This window comes from Quercus robur, chromosome 11 (assembly GCF_932294415.1).
Source record: "Quercus robur chromosome 11, dhQueRobu3.1, whole genome shotgun sequence".
In the NCBI taxonomy this organism is placed as follows: Eukaryota; Viridiplantae; Streptophyta; class Magnoliopsida; order Fagales; family Fagaceae; genus Quercus; species Quercus robur.
Window position 1 is genome coordinate 12,373,323 of NC_065544.1, and position 27,613 is coordinate 12,400,935.

Sequence of the window (27,613 nt, forward strand, 5' to 3'; positions counted from 1 at the left end):
GTCAAATATACCGTAAACCAGAATAATTTTGGGAAACACAGAAGTACTCGAATCATGAACATATGCTTACTGCTTAGCCAAAGAAAAGAAGAAAATAAAAAGAACCAAAAAGTTCAAGAAATTTTAGACAAGAAAAACCACACAGTGCTATTCTTTTTCTCTTCATCATCATCCATGTACGAACGTCTGGAAAAATCTTACGTACCAACTTGTCAGATGTCAAAAATAGCTGCAAACATACCACATACAAATCTAAAAATAATTCCAAGATCACTCAACGACAAACACCTGATGAGTTGATTGGTTGTTCCTTATCAACCATCAATTTCCCTCTTCTTATATTCAGAAGACTCTGCTTTCTCTCACTAATTCAGTTGACTTCCATAACTTTGTGTGGTATTCATAGTTGTTGAAACAGGTTGATATGGCACGAGAATATTACCAACTTGTAATAAAAAAAATAAAAATAAACTGAGAACAGAACAACACAATAAATGGACACAACAAATTCTTTCCTTTCTTTTCCATCCCAATGGATGTATCTTTTCCTTCCACTCCTTTAATAAAAAACTCACAACTCAGTAATGAAAGTAGTCTGATCAATGGCAAGATCCCCTATGGGCAGGAAAAGGCTGAAGCTTTCTCCAATGCTCTAGTTAATCAACAGAAACCAATTTCAAAATTCTAGAGGAAAAGGGAAATATCACCACCTTCAATTTGAACCAAAAGCTGGATTTTGTTTTCCTGGGTTCTGAATAACTTCTTCTAGAGAACATTGGTGGAAGAAAGCTTTGCTGTTCATTTTTTCCTTGCGAAATTATTTTCGAAGGGCAACAATACTTTTCTGCAGGGGGCACTCCTGATTTCCTGACACTGATGAACATAAAAACAAGAAATTCATACAAACAAGGGACTTGTTTATGATATAATTAAACAAGGTAACACATTTCTTTATAATTTTTTAATCAGAAAAATGAATTCCTGTACTTGTGCATACAAAGCTCCAAATTTATATTCGATTTTTTTTCCAATAGATATAAAACATATAATTGTCCAAAGACGCATTATGATTTTATGATAAGCTAACTATCCTTAAGAGATCAAGACTACATCAAAGACTAAATAAAATCCATGTTATGTAAGTGCCACAATACAAACAAGACTTATTAATTAATTCAACCTGATACCTTCTTCGTCTTGGGTGCATTGGTCACCACTAATGGCATGCAGTGAGAAACCTGGTGTTTCTTGCTTATCCATTTGCTCTAAATCCATAATGACGTCTCCATCTTCTTCTACAGTACAGCCACGATCACAGTGATTTCCCACTTGCTGTCCTCTTCCCTCTGAGCGATTCCTTGAAGCAGCAAGGTGTGCTTCTCTGTCCTTCCGTGTGGAAGAGCGTGCTCGAGCATGGCTTAAATCCCTGTGATTCTCTTAAGCATTTGTCGCCAACTTAGTCATGAGAGAACTAACATTTTGTTAAACTACACTCTTGTCCATCGTCATGCTCTGATACCACTTTGGTACACATTGGACCATGTCCTTGCCAATGGTGGCTAGTTTTGGATAGATTACAAAGACCAAAATAAGATAAGATTAATTTATGACAATCCTGACCTCCAACTACTAAAAAACTAATTATTTATCTATCTGACAATTATTAAAGAGTTACACTACTGGTTTTTATATTATATGCTACAATGTTCAAATTCAAAAAATATACTCATAAGTCAAAACAACCACATTACAGTTTAAGATAGAGTTTAGGATGGATGTATGGTGTAGGAAGGATGGATCAGAAATTGTTAGAAAAAGTTAGGACTGTTTGAAAGAAGTCAAAAGTTTTTTCCTGGTAAATTTATAGCTGAACTGAAATGGGATTGCAATTTTGATTCCTTAAATTTTGCTATTTAGCCGGCCATGGGTTCATATCACCAATTCTTAATGTCCATGATACATAAGATGTCATGTGTTCTTTTATCAATCCATCAGTTATAAAACTAATGAATGTAAAAAATAAATCTCTCTCTAACTCCAAGTTACCATCACATGGTGGAACTAATGTATGACCTCTACCCCCACCTCTTTTTGCTACAGCTTCTCTTATCTTATGACGAAGAAGGAAAGAGATTATTTTTTATTAAAACAAAAAAAAAAGGAATTTATTAAAATAATAATTTTATGTTACTAACCATCGCACTACTGTCATGCATATCCAAAATGCATGACCATAGAAATCAAATCCACACTAAATACATGTTCCATTACATTATTATTTAAATACGATTACTATAGAGAAAAGAAACAGCAAGAATAAAATGAACAAGGTGTACTGTACATAATCAACAATATGCAACAAGACAAAATGAAGTGCAGAAAGCTTCAAGCAAGAGCTTAAAAACCTCACTTGAAATAGCAAAGTCCACAGCAGCAACAAAAAGGCAGTGCAGAAGCCCATTTAAACCACAAGCCAGGTTAACATCAACACAACTGGTTTCCATTACATAATTCAACACACCCTTGCTTCCAAACATGGTAGCAGTCACGAGGGCTGTCTTCCCTTTAAATCCCATCATCTTTGACCCAATTCTCCTCCCATACCACAAGCTTCCCTCATTGATATAATGACATTCTTCTTCCATAGAACTTTTAAAACCAATTAAATCATCAAAGCCCAAGAATTCAAGAAATATTGAAATGATGTTGCTGTCTTGTTTCTCAAATTCACTGCCCATGATGAAACCTGTTTCAGAAGGTTTCCCCTTGGAACCACTGCTCATGGAAATCACACTATTCTCAGATCTTCACAGTCTCTCTCTACAACATTTGTAACAAATATAAGATTCACATATGCTGCTCCTGAATTTACAAAAAAGAGCAAAGAGCATATTAGAAAGAAAAAATTCACTCTTAGAAAATTACACAGAAACAAACAGACAGAGAAAGAGCTCCACTCCTATAAACAAATATTCAGCATTAGCCATATATTCATACAAATATCACCCACATTCAAGTCAATATTGTTATGGCCATGATGCTAACCAATGCTCCCAAAACCTTAAGGTGTTAGGAAGAGTCACATGAAAGTCTTTATTCAATGGCAGCAGAGCAAAACCCCACGTCTGAGTGCAGCGGGCGGGCGTGACCGCATGAGGGGCTTCACAGTGCATTGGTAGACTTGCACCAGTTGGTAGGGCTGTAAAGCATCAATGCCACGTGATCCCCAATAAGGCCACGTGACAACAAAACTTTAGGGTGATTGCTAAAAATTCCAACAGATATGAAACAGAACTTTGTCAAAATCACAACAAACACGACCAAACATTTTCTCATAGGAACCAAAAAATGAGATTCATTTTCTCATAGGAACCAAAACATGAGATTCAAAACATAGCTTACATCCTTTTATTTCATTTTCTTAGCAACCAACCAGGATGCTTTAATTATTAACAAAATAAAATGGAAAGCCCCATATCAAGTTGCTCTTTTCCCCATTAATTAATTCATTCATTATCTTCTTCTTTTTTTTTTTCTTTTTTTTTCTTTTTTTTTTTCTTATATGTTTTAATAGACAAAAATGATATTTAAAAAAAGAATCACTCTTCATAACAAATCAATCAAACAATAAATGCAGTACAGAGATTCCGAAAATAACTTTAAAATTCCCATACCATTAGAAACAATAGGAAAATTAAAGCAAACACAACAAAGCACAAACCATTTAATGTAAACACTATTGCAGTAAGATGTTCATAACTCAGATAATGAAAAGCACACCCCAAAATTAACCAACCAATAGACCATATACTATAATGTAGCATTATAAAAAGATGGAACTTTTAATAAGATAAAAAAATCCTAACAATTTTAAACTAGGAAGCAAACAACTGAAACATATTTGACAACATTAAAGCAGAATGTATCAAGCCAAAATAATGTGATGCAGGTGATTTTCACACCCATTAACCTTGCAGCAGACCAACACCCAACACAAAATCAAAAGGTGAAAGCAGGGTCATTTTCACTCACTAAATTGATAAACCATATGAAGCCAAGGCCATTGAAAAGTTAAAAGGTCAAAAAGTTACAAAAAAAATCATAATATCAAGTCTAGTTTTAAGTTCAGAAACCAAGATTTGAACATATGATTTTTATCTGTAGCAAAGTCCACAGTAGCAACAAAATGGAGTGCAGAAACCCGTCCAAACCAGAAGCCTAGTTAACATCAATATAACTGGTTTCCAGAATATAATTTAACACACCCTTGCTTTCAAACATGGTAGCAATCAGGAGGGCTATCTTCTCTTTAAATCCCATCATCTTTGACCCAATTCTCCTCCTATACCAAAAACTTACTTCATCAATATCATGACATTCTTCTTCCATAGGACTTTTGAAACCAATTAAATCATCAAGGCCCAATAATTCAAGAAAATTTGAAATGATGTTGCTGTCTTGTTTCTCAAATTCATTGCCCACAATGAAACCTGCTTTAGAAGGTTTCCACTTGGAACCACTGCACATGGAAATCACACACTTCTTAGACCTTCACACAGTCTCTCTCTACAAAATTTGTAACAAATATAAGATTCACAAATGCTGCCCCTGAATTTACAAAAAGAGCAAAGAGCATATTAGAAAGAAAAAATGTACACATAGAAAATTACACAAAAAAACACAGACAAAGAAAGAGCTCCACACTGATATTCATCTATAAAATATACTAACAGATAAACAAATATTCAAGTGTTAGCTACATATTCGATAAAAAAGCTTGACAATTTTAAACTAGAAAGCAAACAACAGAAACATATTTGACAACATTAAAGCAGAATGAATCAAGTCAAAATAATGTAATGCAGGCGATTGTCATCCCCATTAACCATGTAGCAGACCCACACGCAACACAAAATCAAATGCTGAAAGCATGGTCTTTTTCGCTCACTACATAACACAACAATGAAACTTTCTTTCAAAAATCCCGCATGAAATGAATTGATAAACTACATAGAGCCACTGCTAATGAGTGGTCAGGTTTTCTAGGTCAGGGGAGAGTGGGAGGCAGTGGAAAAGTGAGAGAGAACCAAACAAAGTATGAACATTTCCATTAAAGAAGAAATGACTTGTTGAAGGAGAAGAAACAATTTTTTTACTTTTCCTTTTCAACCTTTATTGGGAAAATTAAGAGGTCATTCTGGTAAATGACTTTTTATTTTTTGATTCATAGAGGATCCAAATTACCTGCCTTAGATGCAACCAATTTATTTTTCTCTCTCTTAAGACAAAAGTGAAAAGGTACTAAAAAAATCATGAGATCAAGCCTGGTTTTAAGTTCAGAAACCAAGATTTGAGCTTATGATTTCAGAACTCCCATAGACTGCCACATTGTTTGGAAACGATGACAATTTTAGTAACAATTATTTTTATTTTTAATGAAATTAGCAAGAAGACTCCCTCTTCAGCCATGATTGCCATGCTAGTGTAGAAGTATTACATGGAAGAATAAAGTGATTTTAAGCTATAAAACCTTGATTTCCCTATGCTTCATTAGCTGACTTGTTGCACAATTACAGAGCCCTAAAGTTTGAATAAGTACCAATTGGCTCTGTATATGAGATCAACTAAGATATTTGTCATCATAAAAAAACAGTATAGAATAAACAATTAAGCACATACCTAGGATGTGAGAAGTTTTTACCAATCGTCCCCCGTTCTTGCCGACACCCTTTCAAAAGTTTGCTTTGCTCTTCAAAAAATCTCTGCATATAGAAATAGTAATTAAATTTTCCAAAACATCAGAAGAAATAATAATAATAAAACACTATGCAGATGTTTTAAGCAAGTTATGGATAAATAACTAAAAACATCGATAATTAAGAATCTGAAGTGGTTGCACCCTACTGACAATGGAGATTCTAGTAATTATTTTCTAGCTGAAACTCCAAAAAGGCCTCCTTTTGATTCTGAGGCAATCTTATCTCATTTCTCTCTCTCTCTCTCTCTCTCTCTCTCTCTTTTATATTTTTTCTTCCTCTTCTTTTAAACTATCCTTTTTCCATTTGTTCTCCAGAGTTTATAACCATATCCAGCAATTAATTAAGCCCAATCTCAACCTTGAAATCCTTAAACCTAATTATTAGTGCAGTAAGATGCCTGATGTCAGTAATGACCAACTTGCAATCTCTTCTTCAAACAGTACAATCAAGTTTATGATACCCCGAAATCATTAGAAATGGTCTGTGGATTTATAGTGAAACAGATAAGAAAGAAGAAACAAGCAAGTTTAGAACACTAGGGACATTAAAAGAGGAGAAATACCTTTGGATGCTACCTAAAAGACACTGTAACATTAATCTTGCCTTAGATAGTATGCCCCTCCTTAATTCATCAGTTCAATAATTCAAAATATTTTCTTATACCCATATGAACCAAGCTATTACTGTAAACTATAAAATTTTAGTTTTGCCAATAGACACAATAGCTCAATATTTTTCTTCACATGCCAACTCTTGTTAACCAAGAGAAGGCTGAAACTGGGGTATCAACAGTGGTTCTAGCACACTGATGGAGTCAAAAAGCCATAGTTGTAACCCTAATAATGCTACAGCTGATCACACAGGGCAGGAGGAGGTTATTAATAGAAGTACACGGATCAAAAACATATTCTTAGCAACAACAAAAAAAAAAAAGGGACCAGTGCTCCTTTTTTGTCTTTATCATAACTGCAGACATGCCCATAAAATGGAACCCAGCAAGAAAAGAAATGTATATTTTAAATGAAACCCAGAAAAGATTTATAAAAAATTTCATATTTTTACATAAAAACAACTAAAATCAAAACAAATTAATCAAATCCAAAGTTCAAAGAAAATTAAAAAAAAAAAATATGTAGAGTTTTGCTTATATAATACTTACACTTTCTTCTTCCCATTTGAAATCCTGTTGTTCTTTCTGCAATTTCAGCATCAATCACACAATCAGAAACCCATATAATGAGGCCCAGGCTATATCTAGGCGAAGAAAAAGAAAAAGAAAAAGAAAACGTAAAGTTCTGTTATTTATTTATTTGTGTGGAAAAAGAAATTATAGAGTTTTTTAATTTTGGTTTTGCTTGTGCTTTCAAAATCTTGCATCTGGAATTACTGAAATTATAAAAGAAGTTTTTAAAATTTTAAAAATAAATAAATAAAATAAAATCAGAGAAGAGTGAAGAACATACCAGGGAAGCGTATGCAGTAGTTCAATATATTCTAAGATTTGGGATGTGAGAAATCTTATCCCAATCCTCTCCATTTTCATTCTCGCATCTTTGCTTTAATTGGGGACAGCCAGTGATGATATTCAGGGTATGTAAAGAGGTGAGGTGACTCATCCCTTCGGGAAGTGACGTCAGATTGGGACAGTTCCTAATCTGTAATGTCTCAAGAGAAGTTAGGTTTTTAAACCACTCCTCTGGCAGAGACTCCAACTCCTGTATATGCCACAACTCCAATTTCTTTAATTTGGAGAGAGGAGGGGAGAAGGAGGAGGAAGAGGAAGAGGACGGAAATGAAGAAGCCCTTCCTCCCCTATTATTCATCTCTATTGTCTCTTCCAACGCCTTCAAACTGCTATTCCATAAATAAAGCTTCTTTTCAAGATTTGGAAATAGCGGCATGCAAGTCATCTTAGGGCAATTCCAAAGATAAAAACAAGAAAGACGCGGAAAGGAGGGCAAGGGTATGTGATTAGTTGATGATGATGATGATGATATTGTTGATGTCGTTGTTGCCTCATTCCCCTTATCCACACTCCTCCACCATCCCTTTAGATTGAGGCAACCACCGATACGGAGATCCTCAAGGGATGGGAAAAATGTTGATGGTGATGCCAGTGAAGCAGATATCTCATCATTCATATCCCCGTCTGTCATGTACTCCAGACCATCCATATTCGAAATAATTAGTTGTCGGAGAGATGGGAGTTGATACAACGGTGGCAAATATTGGCACTTCTTACAATTGTATATTCTTAATTCAACGAGATTTGTTAAGAATGAAAGCCAACTAGAAAACCTCACACCCATGTACCCGTTCACGTTCAAAGATTTTAAACTTTGATGTGGTTGGAGGCCATCCATGGAATTTTCATCATCACAGGTATCTACGGCATCATCACCCTCCAAATTCCAGCTTAATTCCAACTCACTGAGATGCTGCTTCTCCTTCAAATTTGCAACCTTGAATTCTGAGGAAGCATCTTTCACCCATGCCAAATTTTTAATCTCTAATTTTCCTCTCAAGTCATTTAGCTTCTTTAATCCCGCTAGCCCACCGCAATGCTTGAAAGAACCTACAGAACCCTTACTCACAACAAATAAGGTTAATGTTTGAAGAGAAGTGATTTGCCCTAATCCACATGGCATATGAGTCAAATTCTCACAACCATCTATGTGAAGGTGCTTGAGGCTGACCAATTTCTGAATATCTACGGGTAACTCTCTAAGCTTTTTACATCTAGAGAGCTTTAATGTTTGCAAATTCACCAATTTAATAATACAACTAGGGAGAACCTCAATATCATTAGAGGAAAGATCAAGGTACTTTAGATGCATCAAAGTACCTAGAGTATTTGGCAACATCTTCATATTTAAACCATGTAGGTCTAACACACGCACGTATCTAAAAGTAGAAATAAGTTTTTTGAGAGTTGATTCTTCAATTGTTCCCTGATCATATTCCCACTTGTTATATGCCAATATAAATGTCCGTATCTTGTTTGCTTTAACCAACGTATTTAAATTCTCCTCAAAGAATGAAACATTGTAAAATGGAAACGATAGATGGTGTCCCGTTTCTTTCACATTTTTTGCACTGGTATCAACCAGTGTACAATCAGTCTCTGATACATATTGCGCAAGATCATGGATTAAATCATGCATTTTAAACCTACTAGTCATGCCTTCATCTTCTTCTACTTCTTGGAAGAAGGATCTCCAAAGTAGCTCCTTGAAGTAATCATTGGCAACATCCACTAATAGTAAGTTCTCATCTAGTGATTGGATAAACCCCTGTGCTATCCATAATTGTATCAATGTCAACTTATCAATCAAATAATCTTTGGGAAACAATGAACAATATGCGAAACAACATTTCAAATATGATGGGAGATGATCGTAACTCAATTTTAAAACCGGCATAATACCATCTTTCAACTTAGGTACCTTTGAGAGTTCAATATTCTTGATGTATGACCATTCAGCTTCTGTTTTTTTGTCATTTAAGACCCGTCCTATTATCTTTATAGCAAGAGGCACTCCCTTACATTTTTTTAGTATATCCATACCAATTGCTTTAAAGTTAGTACTGATGGTCTCTTGCTCTTCTTCAAATGCCATTCGCTTCAACAAAGCCCAAGATTGATCATCTGACAGGCCCTCTAGAGGATATTGTGAGATTGAGCTAGTAAGATCTGCAACCAATTTGGCCCGTGTAGTTATCACCACCTTACTTCCCCTTTTACCACCCAACAAAAGAGTTCTCAATTCATCCCATCTATCTTCATTCTCATTCCACACATCATCCAACACAAGTAAATACATCTTTTGATTGAGAATTTCGCGAAGTTTATTTTGCAAATGTTCCATTATAAGGCTTTTAGGTTTTTCATCAGTTGCAGATATAATTATATTTTCAACAATGGTTTTCACATCAAAGACCTCAGAAACACACACCCAGATTTTCAATTCAAAATGTGCCTTGACTGTCTCATCATTGTATACATATTGAGCAAGCGTGGTCTTCCCAAGCCCACCAATTCCTACTATGGATATGAACGAAACATTTTCTTTCGCATCAGAGTCTTGCAATAGACCTATGATGGCCTTCTTATCCTCCTTTCTCCCGATAACTTCTTTGTCACGTACAAACGAGTGAGTTTCCCTCTCCCTACTCACAGCCCGTGTCTCTAAAGGACGCTCTATCAATTGGAAATTGTGCCTATCACTCGCTATATCATTAAACCTCTCCCTCATAGCACTTAGTTTGCCAGCCATCTCATTACCAAAAACCAGTTGATTTGAACTAGAAAAGAAAGTGCGTACCTTCTTTGCAATTTTATGACCATCCATCACCTCTTGCTGCAACACATAAGTGGAGAACTCGCTCAACAAGTCATCCGCATCAAAAGCTGCATCTCTGAGCTTCATGAGCCAGTCCTTGACTTGGTGGTTCTTCACCTGCTGCTCCTCTGCATCTTCAAGTACAGCTTGAATTGTGAGAACAGTGTTGTTCATTTTTTCGAGCTCATCTTGGACACCCCTGATCGATCGAATCTTTTTGAGAGTGGAGGAGCCCAAGCTTTCAATGATCTTCTGGACAACGCCATAGAGGATTGCATCGGCCATTTGTTCTTGTTGGATGAAAGAAAATGTATCAAGCTTAGCTGATGAGTAGTTTGAGATATGAGAGGAGGAAGATTAAAGTGGCTGTGAAGAAGGAAGACTTGGCTAGTTATGTAAAGACGAAAGTCCACTTAAAAATTAACATATAAATGTGAACAACGGCTCCACCGCTCAATTATTACTTTATTTTTTGAAAAGCCGCTCAATTATTACTACTTTAACAGCAGCCCCACTCCTCAATAATGGTTTCTGTGAAGACAAAAGAAAAAAGCAAGAAGGCCCCAGTACTGCTCGATAATTGAGTGTATAGTCACTATCTTTGATCCAACGAAGGAAAATAAGAATGAAATACTGGGACATAAAAGCTAAGGAAAAGTCTTTCCACACCGAAAGTTTCACAGATATGACACCAATTTTATTTAATTCTTAAGTATTTTGGTAGGAATTTGAGAAATTTCAACATCAAAGTTGAATTTATTTCTGAGTCGCTCTTTGATCACATAAATGCAGGGAGTGGTTGGAATAATAATACATGATTTGTGTTTGATAAAATGCCTCAAAATTTTGTATTGTGTGGAATGTTGTGCTAAATGGTTTGTTTACTTATTGTAGGAATAATTTGAAACTGTTTTTTGAAATTAAATTAGTATAGAGAGGAGTAAATGTTTAAGTTGAAAACCCAAAATTGAAGTTTATGGTGTCAGATAAAACACTTTCAACCTCTTTCTATTTTCTCCATTAAATCCTATAAATTCTATCTTCACATATCTCTCTTCCATACTCAAAATAAATAAATACATAATTCACCTTTTTGTACGATCTTGGCCCATCACTCATAAACCAACCTATCATCTAGTTGATAACTAAAGCATAAGCATGGTAGAACTTATGTGTTCCATGATAATTAGGCTATTATGGCTTTGATGAGATAATTTTCTCTTTCCTCACTTACAAACACACAGACATATTCTCATTTTTCTTGGAATTTATTATATATATATATATATATTTGTCGCTAACATTCATTTTGTATTTGTTAGTATGTAATTGGAATTTGAATTAATCTGAACCTTTCAATGTCTTTTCATAATCCTCACTTTCTATCATTTTTAAATTCTAATAATGTCTCAACAAAATCAAGGAGGTGGAAGTGAATTTAAATTGCGGTACTACTATAGTATTATCATATCACTAATCAACTTATAAGTGTCTGTTTTATGACTGATAAAAATGAATTAATAAATTTTTTATACTAAACTCATTATTATCTTAAAAAAGTGATGAACTCAGGTGATACACTGGAAGAAAATCAGGGAAAATTTGTGCTTTCATTACCATTGTCATGTAAGTGGATGTCATTTTCTTTTTTTCTTTTTTTGGATTCGATTTATGTGCATATTTCACTTTAGTATATTTCTTTATGATTAATGCACAAATATGTATGCGTTTTTTTTTTTTTCCCCCTCATTCTCTGTCATTTTTTAGGTTTGAAATATTAGAAATAGGTAATAGGAGCATTTTACTATAAAAAAAGAAATAGCTAAGAGTTCTCTCTTATTATATTTTTCTTTCATGTATATATATATATATATATTTTTTTTTTTTCCTTTTCTTGCTTAAATAGGTAAGAGTTCTCATTCAATGAAAAATGAGTGTTTGTACATTTTATGGTTCTCTTTCTTTTCTTTTTCTTTTTTTGAGAAATCAGACTAGGAACAGGCTGGGGCTTTATTCATAAAACTCAATGAACATCAAATAATACTGAAGGGGCAATATCCTCAGGGACAATGTTTAATTGGCCTTTTTTGCTAGAGCATTAGCCACAATATTACCATTGTGTTTAACATGACAAAAATCTGAAAATTGAAAAACAGAGACTTGATATTGAACATCATCAATGATATTTCCAAATGGCAAAAAATTGGGATCCCCAAAAGTAATGGCTTGGATAACTATAAGTCGCCTTCAAAAGCCGGTTAATCTAATTTTCCAAGCAAATTGAACTGTCTGTTGACAAGCAAGTGCCTTCAATTCAACTACTGATTGAGATCAGGATTGGAAGAGATAAAGCTCCAATTACTTCCCCACTGCTATCTCTAATGATCACGCCAATACCTGCTGAGTTTGTTGCTTTAAAGATTGTACATCAAAGATGGTTTTATAATTTTCAGTTAGTTTAATTGATAAAGTTTTTTATTGTTATGGGTCTGTTTGGATTGAACTTATTTTGCTGAAACTGAAAACTGAAAATTGAAAACACTGTAGCAAAATAATTTTTAAATGTATAAATAGTGCTATGGGACCCATTTTTAATGAAAAAATTGATAAAAAGTAGAGTTTGTGGGACCCGTAAACAGTACACAAGAACACTGTTTATAGAAGACCGGTCAACCATTGTAGGCTGAATCAAAAAAAAAAAAACGCAACATTAGAAATGCAGACTTGAGATAATCTGAATCCAAACTCTCTCTATATGATGAAATTTCAATATATTTATTTTAAAAAAAATAAAGATTTGTTAACAAAAATAGAAGAAGAGGGGGGACTTTGAAAAATTATGAGGGGTCATTAAAAATTGCTCCTAAATTGATTAATTTTGTTAATAAAATAAAAAGGAAAGGTATAGTTTTGAAATACAGGTGCAAGACTGACACAAACATAAAGTCAATAACTCTATTCTACTATACTTAAGGCCCCATTCATTTATCTTTTCAATTGAATGCATTATGATCTCGGACCAAACTCCAGCAAATTCTGTACCAAATTGCTCAACCGACAGATCATTTAATAGTGTGGTCAAGTCAGTATGTGGTCCTCTTCTCATACCTTTCCTCTTTATCTCTTTTCCTTTCAGACTCTCAACGACCTATACGGCAAATAGAAGGAGACTGTTGTTGAATAATATTAGGAATTTTTTTTTTTGGTTAAAGGAAAAATATTTATTACCAATGGTTAAGCGGAGATTATTTAGTGCCGGTTTGGATACAGTTGAAAGTCAAGTCTACGTTTTGCATTTTACCTTTTTTTTTTTTTTTTTTCCTGCATCGTTTCTATTTTTGGGGGACAAGAATACTATTTACATACTGTTAAGCATTGTTTATATACTGTTTGATATTATTTATGGATTAAAAATAGGTCCCACGATACTATTTACACATTTAAAAATAATTTTGCTACAGTGTTTTCAGTTTTCAGTTTCAGCAACAATAAATTCAATCCAAACGGAACTTAAAAGCTAAGGTAAAGTCTTTCCACACCAAAAGTTTCGCAGACATGATGCCAATTTTACTTAATTCTAACTATTTTGGTAGGGATTTGGGAAAATTCTATCAATTTGGTGTGTGATTTTAAATTCATATTTTCACATTTTAAATAATATTATACATATTTTTACATACTTTTTCATTCACACATATTTCAAAAAACACCAAATAATAATATTCAAAACTACTTTACCACGCACTCCATCTCTCATATTTCTATCTTTTTGTCTCTATCTATAGTCTTTTCTTTCTTTTCTTAGTATTGATTCATGATCTTTTTATATAAGTTCAATCATTCATTTTAAGTCATATTTTTTAATCTACAATTATTTTAAGTCATTTTAAGTCATATTTTTTTTCTCAAAAAAAAAAAAAAAGTTATATTTTTTAATCTACTTGATTGATAGGACTACTTGATTGACAGGACGAGCACAACACGCTGAGTTTGGTCTTACACTTGCACAATCTGCGCACACTCCACAGCACTGATGCCACTGCACAGTGACAATGCACACTGCACAAAGCTTGATACTTGATAAAATGACAGGGCTTAGCACTGCATAGTCACAGTGCCGTTGAGTATATAATATTTTATAATTTAAAAAAAGTGGAAAACTATTTTAGGCCCCCACCAACACAGGCTACACAGCTACAAACTCCCTAATCCACCCACATGGGCCACACCCAACGTATACCCACTCAAATTAATAATATATTTTTTTATGCAAATTTTTACTTTATTAATTATTATTAGTTATTATATTAATTAATAATCTGATATATATTATATCAACTTATTTATATATATATTTTTTGTATTTGAACTTATTTATATTTTAGTAATACTAATTTATTAAATCATGTAATAAATAAAAATAAAAATATATTTTCAATAAGAATAAAAAATTAATTAATATTATTTAATTACTATTTAAATATAAAAATATTTCACTTAAAATTTTCACCTAAGTCTCCAAAGTTGTTAAGCCGGCCTTATTTCTTTCTTGATGCCAAATGCAGATAAGCATATATTAAACTTGTTTTCCCCTTTTGTTTTCTCTCTATCTCACACAAGCACTCTCTCACATCACACCCATATCTCAAAACCTATCTCTTTCTCTTTCTATATTCAGACCCATAACTTCAACTCATGCAAGCCGAATCTTGCATTTCGGCCGAAATTAACCGAAACAACCCAGAACACCCGAAACTTACCGAAACAGGTCGAAATTTGATCCGAGGTGGAACAAGGAGGGCAACTATTCCAATTTATATGCCGGTACGAAATTTTCCGGCCATTCCGGCCGGAATGGAACGAAATTAATAACAATAAATTAAACTACTCGTCAACAAGCAATTGCCTTCAATTCAACTACTAATTGAGAGCAAGATTGGAAGAGATAAAGCTCCAATTACTTCCCCTGTGCTATCTCTGATGATCACGTCAATACTTGCTGAGTTTGTTGCTTTAAAGACTACTACATCAAAGGTAGTTTTGTAATTTTTAGTTACTTTAATTGGTAAAGTCTTTTATCGCTATACGGTAAAATTTCAATATATTTATTAAAAAAATAAAGATTTGTTAACAAAAATAAAAGGAGAGGGAGGACTTTGAAAAATTATGAGCGGTCATTGAATTTTGACAAACCCACAATTATATTACATTTTTTTTTATATCCTCCATGCTTGCAAAACTTCAAGAAGATCAAAAATCAATAGCTTATGTCATCAATCAAGTGTTTAAATTTCGAGTTTTTGTAGTCTAAAATTATACACAAAAAATAAGTTTATGAATCAAATAGTAAATAACATCCGATTGACATGAAATTTGACATGCTTTTTAAGAACATAAAGAACATACAATTTAATGGTTAGATTTTCAAAATATGTAGCCAAATTAATTTGTTTAGTGAAAGTTGTAGTTTTCAGCTATAACTAAGTTTGTGGTCAAATTTTGTCCTCAAACTTTGTTCTTCTTAACAATAAATTGAGCCTTTACAAACAAAAAGAAAAATCCAAGAAAATTTTTATTTAACTAAAATTTTGAAAAAGATGTAACTTGCAGTATTGATAGTGAGATTATCATGTAATGAAATTTTTATTTAACTAAAATTTTGAAAAAGATGTAACTTGCAGCATTGATAGTGAGATTATCATGTAATGATTTCAAAATATATATATAACAAAAAAAAAACCGTAGAAGAAAATTGTAAGACTTCATGTATTTGAGTTTTTTTTTATTTTTTTTTGGTGGTTGTCAATATATGAATTTATCTTTTTATTAGATTTTGTTTAATTTAAGTTTCTTTATGACCACCCTGGAAAAAATTTATAAAGCTGCTGTAGGGCTGGGGAGCTTATGATCCGGCCCACGCTCTATCCGGGCTCAGGGCCCGTGTCGAGGAGGTAGTGTGCCGAGGACGAGTAATCAAAGGCCGAGGGGTTAAGGGAAACAGCCGAGGACGACCCTATTCTCGGCACTCCAGGACTTTGATGAGAAGAGCAACATCTTAGTGAAGGCTATCCCCAAACCGCCCCATAAGGGGATGTGAGTGGAATAGGGCCCATGTGGAGGTACGGTGCAAAATTGGTTCAAGGAAAATACGTCCCCTCCGCATTAAATGCACCTGCCAGCGTCCTAATCATGTTAATGAGAAAAGACGCTTGAACAGTGTAACTTCAATTATCGCAACTAACAAAAAGTAAGAGGGGACAGCTGGTGGGACGGTTACAGAAGTAAGCACCTGCCTGACCAACAAGTGGAGGGCTAAGATCAATCAAGAAGGACTATATAATGTAAAAGTTAGTGCACCAAAAGGGGGCTGGGAAAAATGACTAAAAACCAGAGCCTCCTAGCCCGCCTCCAGGAGAAAGACTCTTAGGGCGAAAACGACTTAACCATGTATGTACGTCACGAAGAACCCACCGTTTGATGACCAAGGCCTAGGCTTTCAAACCCACGCTCTATAAATGATATTGTTTGGGCCTTTTTACGTACGAACCCAACACTGTTACGGGTCGTTACAAATTGCGTCCTTACAATTGGCGCCGTCTGTGGGGAAGGCTTGTGTGTTGGCATAGGCGGTAGATCGAGACAGTTCCCTTATCATTTCTAGCGGCCGGTTGTAGTGTTCTAGCGTAAAGTTCCACTAGGGGCTATGTTTCTCCACTAGGGGCAACGCTTCGTAGCGTCAGCCGCACGGATGGTTCCAGGGGCTGGGCCGAGAAGCTAGTTCCCCTAAAACCAAGGTCCCATGCCATAGCTGAGGGGTTATTTCCCCCGACTACTTATGAAAAACTGAGTTTTGGACAGAACCAAGGTATTGCATGGTCCTCGGACTCAAACCTATGGGGAAACCAACTACTTGGACGAAAAACTGAGTTTTGGACAGAATCAAGGTATTGTATGGTCCTCGGACTCAAACCTATGGGGAAACCAATTACTTGGAAGAAAAACTGAGTTTTGGACAGAACCAAGGTATTGCATGGTCCTCGGACTCAAACCTATGGGGAAACCAACTACTTGGACGAAGAACTGAGTTTTGGACAGAACCAAGATATTGCATGGTCCTCGGACTCAAACCTATGGGGAAACCAACTACTTGGACGAAAAACTGAGTTTTGGACAGAATCAAGGTATTGCATGGTCCTCGGACTTAAACCTATGGGGAAACCAACTACTTGGAAGAAAAACTGAGTTTTGGACAGAACCAAGGTATTGCATGGTCCTCGGACTCAAACCTATGGGGAAACCAACTACTTATCAATATCAATCAAGTTTTGGACAGAACCAAGGTATTGCATGGTTCTCGGACTCAATCCTATGGGGAAACCAACTACTTATTAAAATCAAGTTCTGGACAGAACCAAGGTATTGCATGGTTCTCGGACTCAAACCTATGGGGAAACCAACTACTTAAAAAAAAAAACCTGGGCACAAAGCAGGACTTAGCGACTACACGTGACATCTATAATGATGCCTATATTTTCATTGAATGAGGGTTAGAAATGAGTCCAAGGCTCACCAGATGCAGGTAAGCTAGGGTTTTGAAACGTAATGTTAAATGTATTGCATGCACAAATATTTATACGTGTTAAGATAAATTAGCTCAAAATTCATAAACAATAGTAAGTATCGACAAGGGCAACTAAACAAGTAACCAAAAGGAAAGAGGAAGAAAAAGATTTCATATATATACACATGTTCAACAGGTTCAAACTACTAATGGATTACAAAGTTTTCAAAATGAAAAAGAAACAAGTTAATCGTTAAACTAAAAACAAATACGAAGCCTAGCCAGAGTCTCTACTTCTTTAGTTTTGCGTCGGCCACATCCTGGGAAGGCGGAATGGGATCAGCTTTGACGCCCTGGAGGATAGTCCTTTCTGGGGAAGGCTGAACAGGGTCAGTATTGGTACTCTTGGGGACCACAGCAAGGGGAATTGCCTGTGGGACCTGGGCAAGTATGGCTGGCTCCTCAGCATTAGGCAGCTGAGTGCCAACCACGGGCTCAGTAACCTCTTTGGGTGCCTCAGGATCCGTATGCTGAGATATCTCTATCACATCCTGAAGTTCTCCCTCTTTGAGCGTCTTGCTAGGTGAGCCGGCAACCTGTAAGTCTTCCGACTAAGTGACCCTTTCCTCGGGTTGGTCACCCATACCCACGAAGCTGGAGGAAGTGGCCTCATGGATGGCTGTAGGGTAGAATATATTCTCCGCCTTCCACAAATCGGATGAAGCATTCACCCCAGCTTGCTTCAATGCCTCTTCCTAAACCTGGGAGCAGTAAAGCCTACATACTCCGGGAATCTGGGCTTTAAGAATGGCTTGGGTTTCAGCTACCCCCGCATTATAACCATCACCCTCAGCCGTTTCCTTGGCAACCTCAACCTCATTTCTGGCAAACTCAGCCTCCTGCTTGGCCCTTACGGTTTCGTCACGGGCATACTCCGCCACACCTTTGTCATGCTTGACCGCGGCCAGCTTTTTACCTAAATCCTTGATCAGGTCTTTAGCTATTTGCAACTGATCCTCGGCTTCTAGTAGGCGTTTTGTTTGATCCTCAGCCTGTTTTTGGGCGCTAGCTAAGCCCGCCGAGGCGCTCTCCCTTTCACGGATAGCGACTGTTAGGTCAGCTTTGGCCTTGGTGAGGTCATCCTCAGAAGCTTAGAGAGTCTTCGCGGCCGTTAAGCACTTGGTGCGTTCATTCTCGGCCGCCTTACTCTTATTATTCACCTCTTCCTCCATCCTATAGGTGGCCTGGAGCGCCTGGCAAGGGAGATGAATGTATAGTTAATGACAAATCAGGAGCGAGAGTTAATAAAGTTTTAGGTTTCAAGAAACCTTACCATGCCCAAGTACCTCTTAGTACTGAGGAAGACCTCCTGCATCCTCATTTTCCTCAGTCCATCCATGTCAGTGGGAAGTAGCATGGTTCTCCCTAGTGCGTCTGCCACGTAGCCACCCTCGCCATCTCCAAGGTCCCTCATGGATGCAGTTTCCAGTAATGAACCCCCGTGAAGCATTGGGGCAGGAAGCCAGGCGCTTGGCGAGGACTGGGCCTCAATCCCCTTTCCCTTGCCTTGAGAGGATTGGACTTCAGTTTCTTTACCCTTGCTTTGGTGTCCAATCTTCAGTTGTTTTGCGCGCGGAGCCTCCTCCTTCTCCTTAGAAGGTTGGGATTTTCCCCCGTCCATGGTTTCCTTACCCTTGGGGCTCCTCTTTCTCTTTGAATCAGTGCCTTCCGGCCGAGGAGGCAGAGTTGGTTGGGAGGTAGCAGGAAGTTTGGGGCGAGGGGATTGTGGCTGTGACTTGGTGGAAGATGACCTAGTCTAGACAATCTGGGGCTGAGGTGGTGGGGAAGGAGCATTGGGTTGTGGCGTTCCCTGCGTATCCTTCCCAGGTTGACCCTCGAGGAGTTCGAGTAGGGGGGTTGGGGGCTTTCTCTTGAGTCCCATCTCGACTTGAGAAGAGGTGCCTACTGACGACAATTCCGCCTCAGACAAGGCTGGGTCACCTATATCACCAGAAGGATCCTCGGATTGGTGGGTTACGTCAAATACCCCAAAACCTTCCTCGGGCCGGTCTAGCTCGCCTTCGTCCTCTGCTACTTGATGAGACGAGGAGGGGCCCACCGGTGGGATGTTCTCGGGGACAGATGGTTCCTGGGAGATTAAAAATCCTGTCTCGACCACGGTAATTTTCGGAAGCCAAGGACGGCTGGTGCTAATCACGTGCCTTGCGTCCGCAAATGACTTCTGAGTAGGAGGGTACCCTAGTATTTTGTGAGCTGCTCGGACTTGACCATCTCCGTCATTTACAAAAACTGCCGCTTGTAAGACAGTCTCCAAGTTCGCCCGGTTGACTAAGTGAAAATGTCGTTGGTAGGCGTGTGGATCTACAAAAAGAAAAACACGTATGCATGGTTAGTTACCGAACAACATCAAATTAGAATGGTGTAAAGGCTCATCGCCCTTCCATTCCCAGTACCCCACCTGGTTCTCCTTCTACTATGAGGCACGGATCGCCATCGTGCCATTCACCAGAGACGATAAGGAAATCCTTGTTTAATCCCTTGTTGGAGTCAGGAAGGCATTGGATTAATCGAACCCTTTCGTCCCTCATCTTCATGTAGTAGGATTTCCCCTTCAAGTTTTGGAGATTATAGCACCAGTTCACATCATGGTGGGTTAGTCTTAACCCCATCTTCTCATTTAAAGCGTCCACGCAACCCAGAATCCTAAAAACGTTGCCGGCGCACTGGGTGGGGGCTAATCGGAAATGCCTGAGGTAACCCCTCGTTACCGGCCCCATAGGGATTCTCATACCCCCCTCTACAAAGGCAAGGACGGGAATTACTACCGCACCCGTTTCCCTCTTATAGTGCCACTCCCCCATCTTACAATGCCTCAGACTTACGTTGGGAGGAATCCTATAATCGACAATGAACTTATTCATCGCCTCTTCAGTATCAACTAATTTCCTCAGTCTCAATTTAGCCATCTCTATGATTTACTAAACAAACCCAACCCGTGACGGGAGAAGAAAGGGAACCAAAGAAAAATAAACCCAGAAAAGAAAAAGCACGAGTTAATGGAGGTAGGGAACTTACATAAAAGAGGAAAGGCACTTCGGATAGGCTTTTTGTGCTAGAGATAGACTTGAATTTGGACGAAAGTTCAGATGAACCCAGAATATACGCGCTAGAACTCTTAAATGCAAAACTGAAGAGACAGATCCGTTCCAAAAAATCTCTTATACTTTCTAGGGTAACTACCCAAATTTTCCCGCCCATAAAGACCAAGGGATCACCACCGTTCGATCTTCATCATGCCATAGAACGTGGGAAATACAAAGCCGCCCGTATTTAATGAGGCCACGTTTCGCCTTCCAAGAGCTCTAGGAACGTGTCTCGGGCAGATAAAAAGTCTCGGGAACCGATAGGTGACAAGGATGGATAGACATTGGCAGATATCTGATGTCATCAAAACCCTCCTATCCATCCGAAAAGTCGGATAGCAGGATTTTGAGGGGCTATTGTAGGGCCGAGGAGCTTATGATCCGGCTCACACTCTATCCGGGCTCAGGGCCCGTATCGAGGAGGTAGTGTGCCGAGGACGAGTGATCAAAGGCCGAGGGGTTAAGGGGAACAGCCGAGGACGACCCTATTCTCGGCACTCCAGGACTTCGATGAGAAGAGCAACATCTTAGTGAAGGCTATCCCCAAACCGCCCCATGAAGGGGATGTGAGTGGAATAGGGCCCACGTGGAGGTACGGTGCAAAATTGGTTCAAGGAAAATACGTCCCCTTCGCATTAAATGCACCTGCTAGCATCCTGATTATGTTAATGAGAAAAGACGCTTGGACGGTGTAACTTTGATTATCGCAACTAACAGAAAGTAAGAGGGGACAGCTGGTGGGACGGGTACAGAAGTAAGCATCTGCCTGACCAACAAGTGGAGGGCTAAGATCAATCAAGAAGGACTATATAATGTAAAAGTTAGTGCACCAAAAGGGGGCTGGGAAAAATGGCTAAAAACCAGAGCCTCCCAGCCCTCCTCCAGGAGAAAGACTCTTAGGACGAAAACGACTTAACCATGTATGTACGCCACGAAGAACCCACCGTTTGGTGACCAAGGCCTAGCCTTTCAAACCCACGCTCTATAAATGATATTGTTTGAGCATTTTTACGTACGAACCCAACACTGTTACGGGTCGTTACAAATCGCGTCCTTATAGCTGTCATTGTACATATACACTTAGATTAGACTATAGTAGAATTTCTATCTTTATAAAAAAATAATAATTATAAATCATTTAGGGAAAGTTTTTATATCACTTATATGTGAAATTGAATAAGCTATCAAAACATGAATTTTTTTTTTCCCATAAAAATTTTTTTATAAATGGTTCATTAACAAATACCCTTAAGGCATTCGTTAACTTTTCCCTTTATATATAGGGAAATGCTAACGGATGCTTAGAACAATGGTTAACAAACTACTTAAAAGAAGTTTTTATGGGGAAAAAAATAATTAATATTTTGACAATTTTTTTCATTTTCCATAAAAGTAATATCAAAACTTTTCTAAAATAAATTGTTAACCATTACCCTAAATATACCCATTAGTTTAGGGACATTAAATACAATTGTATTGTTAAGGAAGAAGTGCAATTTGCCCAAAAAAATGCTCGGTATTATCAAAACCCCCCTATCCAACCAAGGGGTCGGACAGCATGGTTTTGAGGGGCTATTGTGGGGCCCGACAACAGATGGGCCAGATCCACCTGTTCACAGGAAGACTTAAGGCCTAAGCCGAAGAAGGTAGTAGTCCAAGCCCAATAACGCAAAGCACCAATGGGCCAGAGAAGCCGCCGAGGAGGGTACAGCCCTCGGCTGGCCCAGAGCTACACTAAGAAAATGGGCAAAAGCGGCATAGGGGTAATCTTGTAAGAAATCTAAAATATCTAGGAAAGGCTGCCCATACTACCTACACTAGACAGAGCTTTGCATCTCACAGAGTCGTGTTTCTTTAACTTACTCAACCACTCCCAACAACTCGGGTCTGAAACTGATGGGACAAGTATCAGTCTTGGAAAGTTCGACCCTACACGTGGACGAAGGAAATTGAATGCATGCCAATATAAAAGGAGAATATGCAACCTAAAGGAGGAGGTCCAGTCCTTTCGGAGAAAAGGGCCAAAAGGGTGAATGCCTCTAAATCATGCATGAACAACTTAACAAAACAACTGCCGAGTAATCACGACCTAGCCTTTCGAACCCACTCTCTACAAATGATATTGTCTGGGCCCATTCACGTACGGACCCAACTACGGCTGCGGTCCGTTTCGGAACGTGACCCTACAATTGGCGCCGTTTGTGGGGAGGCTTACGCGTGAGCTCGAGCGGCGATGGAGTTGAGTTTCTGTGGAACAAGGGTCTACGTAGACACCCTCATGACCGGCGACACCTTATCGTTGTTCCGATACAGGTTCTCACCAGGGGCTACGCCTCATAATGCCAGAGGCATGGGAAGTCTAGGGGCTTCAAGCATCAAGATCGCTTCCCCCGCTTTATTCGATGAACTAACACCTCTAAGAAACGAATAAACGAACAACGAAATGCAAGTTTTGGACAGAACCAAGGCCTTGCATGGTCCTCGGACGCAAGCCTCTGGGGAAACCAACTATTTACAAAAAGAATACAAGTTTTGGACAGAACCAAGGCCTTGCATGGTCCTCGGACTCAAGCCTCTGGGGAAACCAACTACTTATAAAAGAATACAAGTTTTGGACAGAACCAAGGCCTTGCATGGTCCTTCGACCCAAGCCTCTGGGGAAACCAACTACTTACAAAAAGAATACAAGTTTTGGACAGAACCAAGGCCTTGCATGGTCCTCGGACCCAAGCCTCTAGGGAAACCAACTACTTACAAAAAGAATACAAGTTTTGGACAGAACCAAGGCCTTGCATGGTCCTCGGACCCAAGCCTCTGGGGAAACCAACTACTTACAAAAAGAATACAAGTTTTGGACAAAACCAAGGCCTTGCATGGTCCTTCGACCCAAGCCTCTGGGGAAACCAACTACTTACAAAAAGAATACAAGTTTGGACAGAACCAAGGCCTTGCATGGTCCTCGGACCCAAGCCTCTGGGGAAACCAACTACTTACAAAAAGAATACAAGTTTTGGACAGAACCAAGGCCTTGCATGGTCCTCGGACCCAAGCCTCTGGGGAAACCAACTACTTACAAAAAGAATACAAGTTTTGGACAGAACCAAGGCCTTGCATGGTCCTCGGACCCAAGCCTCTGGGGAAACCAACTACTTACAAAAAGAATACAAGTTTTGGACAGAACCAAGGCCTTGCATGGTCCTCGGACCCAAGCCTCTGGGGAAACCAACTACTTACAAAAAGAATACAAGTTTTGGACAGAACCAAGGCCTTGCATGGTCCTCGGACCCAAGCCTCTGGGGAAACCAACTACTTACAAAAAGAATACAAGTTTTGGACAGAACCAAGGCCTTGCGTGGTCCTTCGACCCAAGCCTCTGGGGAAACCAACTACTTACAAAAAGAATACAAGTTTTGGACAAAACCAAGGCCTTGCATGGTCCTTCGACCCAAGCCTCTGGGGAAACCAACTACTTACAAAAAGAATACAAGTTTTGGACAGAACCAAGGCCTTGCATGGTCCTCGGACCCAAGCCTCTGGGGAAACCAACTACTTACAAAGAAAACTACGTTACGTGGATCTTAGAACCTCCCCGAGGAAAACTTTCCATTAACAATTGGGTTGACTCCTGATCTGCCCGAACACTCTAGTCTGCCCTTGGACCCTCAACGCCAAAAGGGCCAATACGAAATGGAGTAACATGTTTCCAAAAACATGATCGAAGTCGCTCGATGCTCGGTCACCCCCTCAAGTGAATTATTTGGAGTTCATCGTTTCTCTGACAGCATTCTCGCACATATCACAGGACGTTCAACTGTTACCTCGGTTAGTTTCCTAAATTTAACTTACTATCAATTATTATTATGCCTGGTAGTATAGATAAATTAGAACAAGTTAGAACGAGTTAGAACGAGTTGAATCGTGTCTCAATGGGCTCCTGCCCTAAGTATCACTGAGGTAAAGCACATACAGGGAGTACACTCATTCACGAGGTGGTGTGCCAAAAGAACAATACCCAAAACAAGTATATAAATTTCTATTTTTATTACAACGAAGCAATAGTACAGTGTACGATGAAAAGCTGGAATCAGCCTACATCAGAGCTTACTACATAGGTACTACATAAGCAAGAAAAAGAAAAATACAAGAAAGCTGGAGAAAGCCGAGGAGGTATGTCGGAGGATAGGTTGGCTACAGCTCCGAGACCCTACTCTTCCCCCGCGCTCTTACATGCCCATAACTCAGGCAGCCAAAGAAACCCCACTTGAGCCTGACACCGTTGAAGGAAAGGTGCCGGGAGCGGGAAGCTGAGGGGCTTTCTCTAAATATTCGCCTACTACGTGGTAGAGGCGATAATGGCGGAGAATCTTTCTTCTGACATACTAAAGTTCTGACATGAACAGAACCTGCTTCTGATTTTGGCTAAAAGAGGGAGAGGCACTCTTCCCCCTCGGTCGAGATGGAGTACTCTCCTGAACTTGTGCTTCTTGTGCCCATACCTTACTGATATAAGCCTCATGAGGACACGGCGCTTCTGCGGCGGAGAGAGTTCTTTCTTCCCAACCCTCGCCTTCAACATGTTACGCCAAGAAAGGAGAGCTCCGGATATGGGAAGTGTGATGTGGGAGAAAACTAAAAGGGTTGGTGTATATATATAGCAACCCTCTCTCCCTCCTATTTATTTGAAAAGACAAGATGATGGCAATCAACTTACGCGGCGTCCCAAGGAGCGCTACAGACAAAGTGGTTTTGGCTCAACTTCCAACGTCAACTGCAGCCACGAGACTCAAGGAGCCTCGTAAAGGCGCGTCTCGATCCTTGGGGCGTCAGAGAAGTACTGCATGGCCAGAGGTTGCAGAAATATCTCTTGATTCGCGGATCAATTGAAATTCACGGCCCAGGCCCGCTTTGCGTGAAGGCCCAGGGACACCCTGTCTAGCGCCTCGGGAAATGCTTGATGAAAGGGAGAATCTGAACTCAAAGTCTTGGACAGAACCTAAGGCTTGCCTGGTCCTCGGACTCAAGCTAAAAGGGAAAACCAAGTACTGGTGCAGACATTGGTCTTAGACAGAACCTAAGGCTTGCATGGTCCTCGGACTCAAGCTAAAAGGGAAAACCAAGTACTGATAAGGACACTAGTCTTGGACGGAACCTAAGGCTTGCCTGGTCCTCGGACTCAAGCTAAAAGGGAAAACCAAGTACTGGTGCAGACATTGGTCTTGGACAGAACCTAAGGCTTGCATGGTCCTCGGACTCAAGCTAAAAGGGAAAACCAAGTACTGGTGCAGACATTGGTCTTGGACAGAACCTAAGGCTTGCATGGTCCTCGGACTCAAGCTAAAAGGGAAAACCAAGTACTGATAAGGACACTAGTCTTGGACAGAACCTAAGGCTTGCATGGTCCTCGGACTCAAGCTAAAAGGGAAGACCAAGTACTGATAAAGACACAAGTCTCGGACTCAAGCCTAAGGGAAAAACCAAGTACATAAGGTAAAATGCATAAGTCCTAAACAAAACCCAGGTTTTGCAAAGTCCTCGGACTCAGGCTCCTTGGGAAATCAGCTGCTCGAATGAAGAAATTTCTCGGCTTAAATACTGAAAAGGGTTAAGGCTCGCGTGTCATGGAGATGGCAAAATAACCTAATGATCGTCCACCTACGGAGGCCGTTCATCCGGTGGGTAACATGTCCTCGGATAACTGCTTCTTACACCTTATCGAGCATTTAGTACCCATCACGGCTAATTTTAAGATAAGTCTTATTCCTCACTGGTCGGATTGTTATGTTGAATAATGATTTTGTTAAAGTTATCATGGCATCTTTTTATCAACGATTACTTTGGCCTTAGTTATAATTGATTCAAATGCTATACTATTATGCCGAGCAGCGGTTTCACATTTATTAGAATATATAAACGAGACATACGAAATAGAGTAACAATAACTTTTATTAATATGAAAAATTGTTACAACGTACAAAGAAGGGCTTAAACAAGCCTATACAAAAAAAAAAAAAAAAAAAAAAAAAAAATGAATTGCTAAAGCAGTAACAGCATCCGTAATACAAATAAGTAAATCATCAGGCGTCTTCTGAACTCGCCTTCAAAGTCTCTCTGAAATCTTTGCCTCAGTACTGCTCATATCAGGAGAAGAACCTTATACAAAAATAATGAAGGAGAAGGAAGAAGAATTAGAACACATGGAAGCACTTCAGCAAACTCTTGTCGCTGAAGAATGCAAGGGAAAAAGAAGATGGAGGACATGAGCGGGAAGGAGGAGAAGAAGAGGGAAGCAATGAAAAGAAAGTAAAAGGAGCAAAAGAGGGAAAAGGGGAGCCATATTAGGTATGCTCATGAGAGAGCGGATGGAGATGACAAGGGAGGTTTTCGACTCAGTCACACCAGAAATGGGGTGTGACGAATCCCTGCTTCGGATTTTGGCTAAAAGAATGGGGAGGCAAATCTTGAGCCTCCGTCATCCTTGCCCCGACCGAGCCATCTCAAGTTTTGTTAGGACATGACGTTTCTGGGAAAGGAAGGTTTTGTTCATGGCGGATTACTGTAGGGGATGTATTATTGAATATTAAGTAACCGGATGGAGGAAATGAATTCTGAGAAGAGCCTGAGGGATTCAGATATAAGAGAATCACCTTTTGTCCTCTCTCTTTATATAGGGGAGGGGGACAAGGGTACGTAACGCGTTCTGATATCCCAGGAAATCCCCGAATAAATGTGCGTCCGTTTCGTTCCTCCACGTTATCAGTAACCGTTTGATTTAGGAGGCCTCGTAAA

The 27,613-nt window shown here is 38.8% G+C and overlaps 1 protein-coding gene and 1 long non-coding RNA gene across 10 annotated transcripts in view; both read right to left on the reverse strand.

Moving 5' to 3' along the window:
* Nucleotides 1-493: 493 nt before the first annotated feature.
* Nucleotides 494-10,445, reverse strand: LOC126706843 (putative disease resistance protein RGA4). Of its 9 annotated transcripts, none has more exons than XM_050406402.1 (8): nucleotides 7,223-10,444; nucleotides 6,919-6,954; nucleotides 5,680-5,762; nucleotides 4,266-4,608; nucleotides 3,046-3,199; nucleotides 2,411-2,862; nucleotides 1,188-1,559; nucleotides 494-873 (listed from the first exon to the last, which is right to left on the reverse strand). In XM_050406402.1, the coding sequence occupies exon 1, from the start codon at nucleotides 10,385-10,387 to the stop codon at nucleotides 7,244-7,246; it is 3,144 nt and encodes a 1,047-aa protein (XP_050262359.1). In that variant the 5' UTR covers nucleotides 10,388-10,444; the 3' UTR covers nucleotides 494-873; nucleotides 1,188-1,559; nucleotides 2,411-2,862; nucleotides 3,046-3,199; nucleotides 4,266-4,608; nucleotides 5,680-5,762; nucleotides 6,919-6,954; nucleotides 7,223-7,243. The 9 variants fall into 9 exon arrangements, with proteins under 9 accessions (XP_050262359.1, XP_050262357.1, XP_050262356.1 ...); XM_050406400.1 differs by having other exon boundaries at nucleotides 3,011-3,199; XM_050406399.1 differs by lacking the exon at nucleotides 3,046-3,199 and having other exon boundaries at nucleotides 6,919-7,013; nucleotides 7,223-10,445.
* Nucleotides 494-27,613, reverse strand: part of LOC126706850 (uncharacterized) — a 60,506-nt gene continuing 33,386 nt past the window's right edge. Inside the window, exon 2 of the long non-coding RNA XR_007648722.1 lies at nucleotides 494-913. This is a non-coding gene — a long non-coding RNA (uncharacterized LOC126706850). The remainder of the gene's footprint in view (nucleotides 914-27,613) is intronic.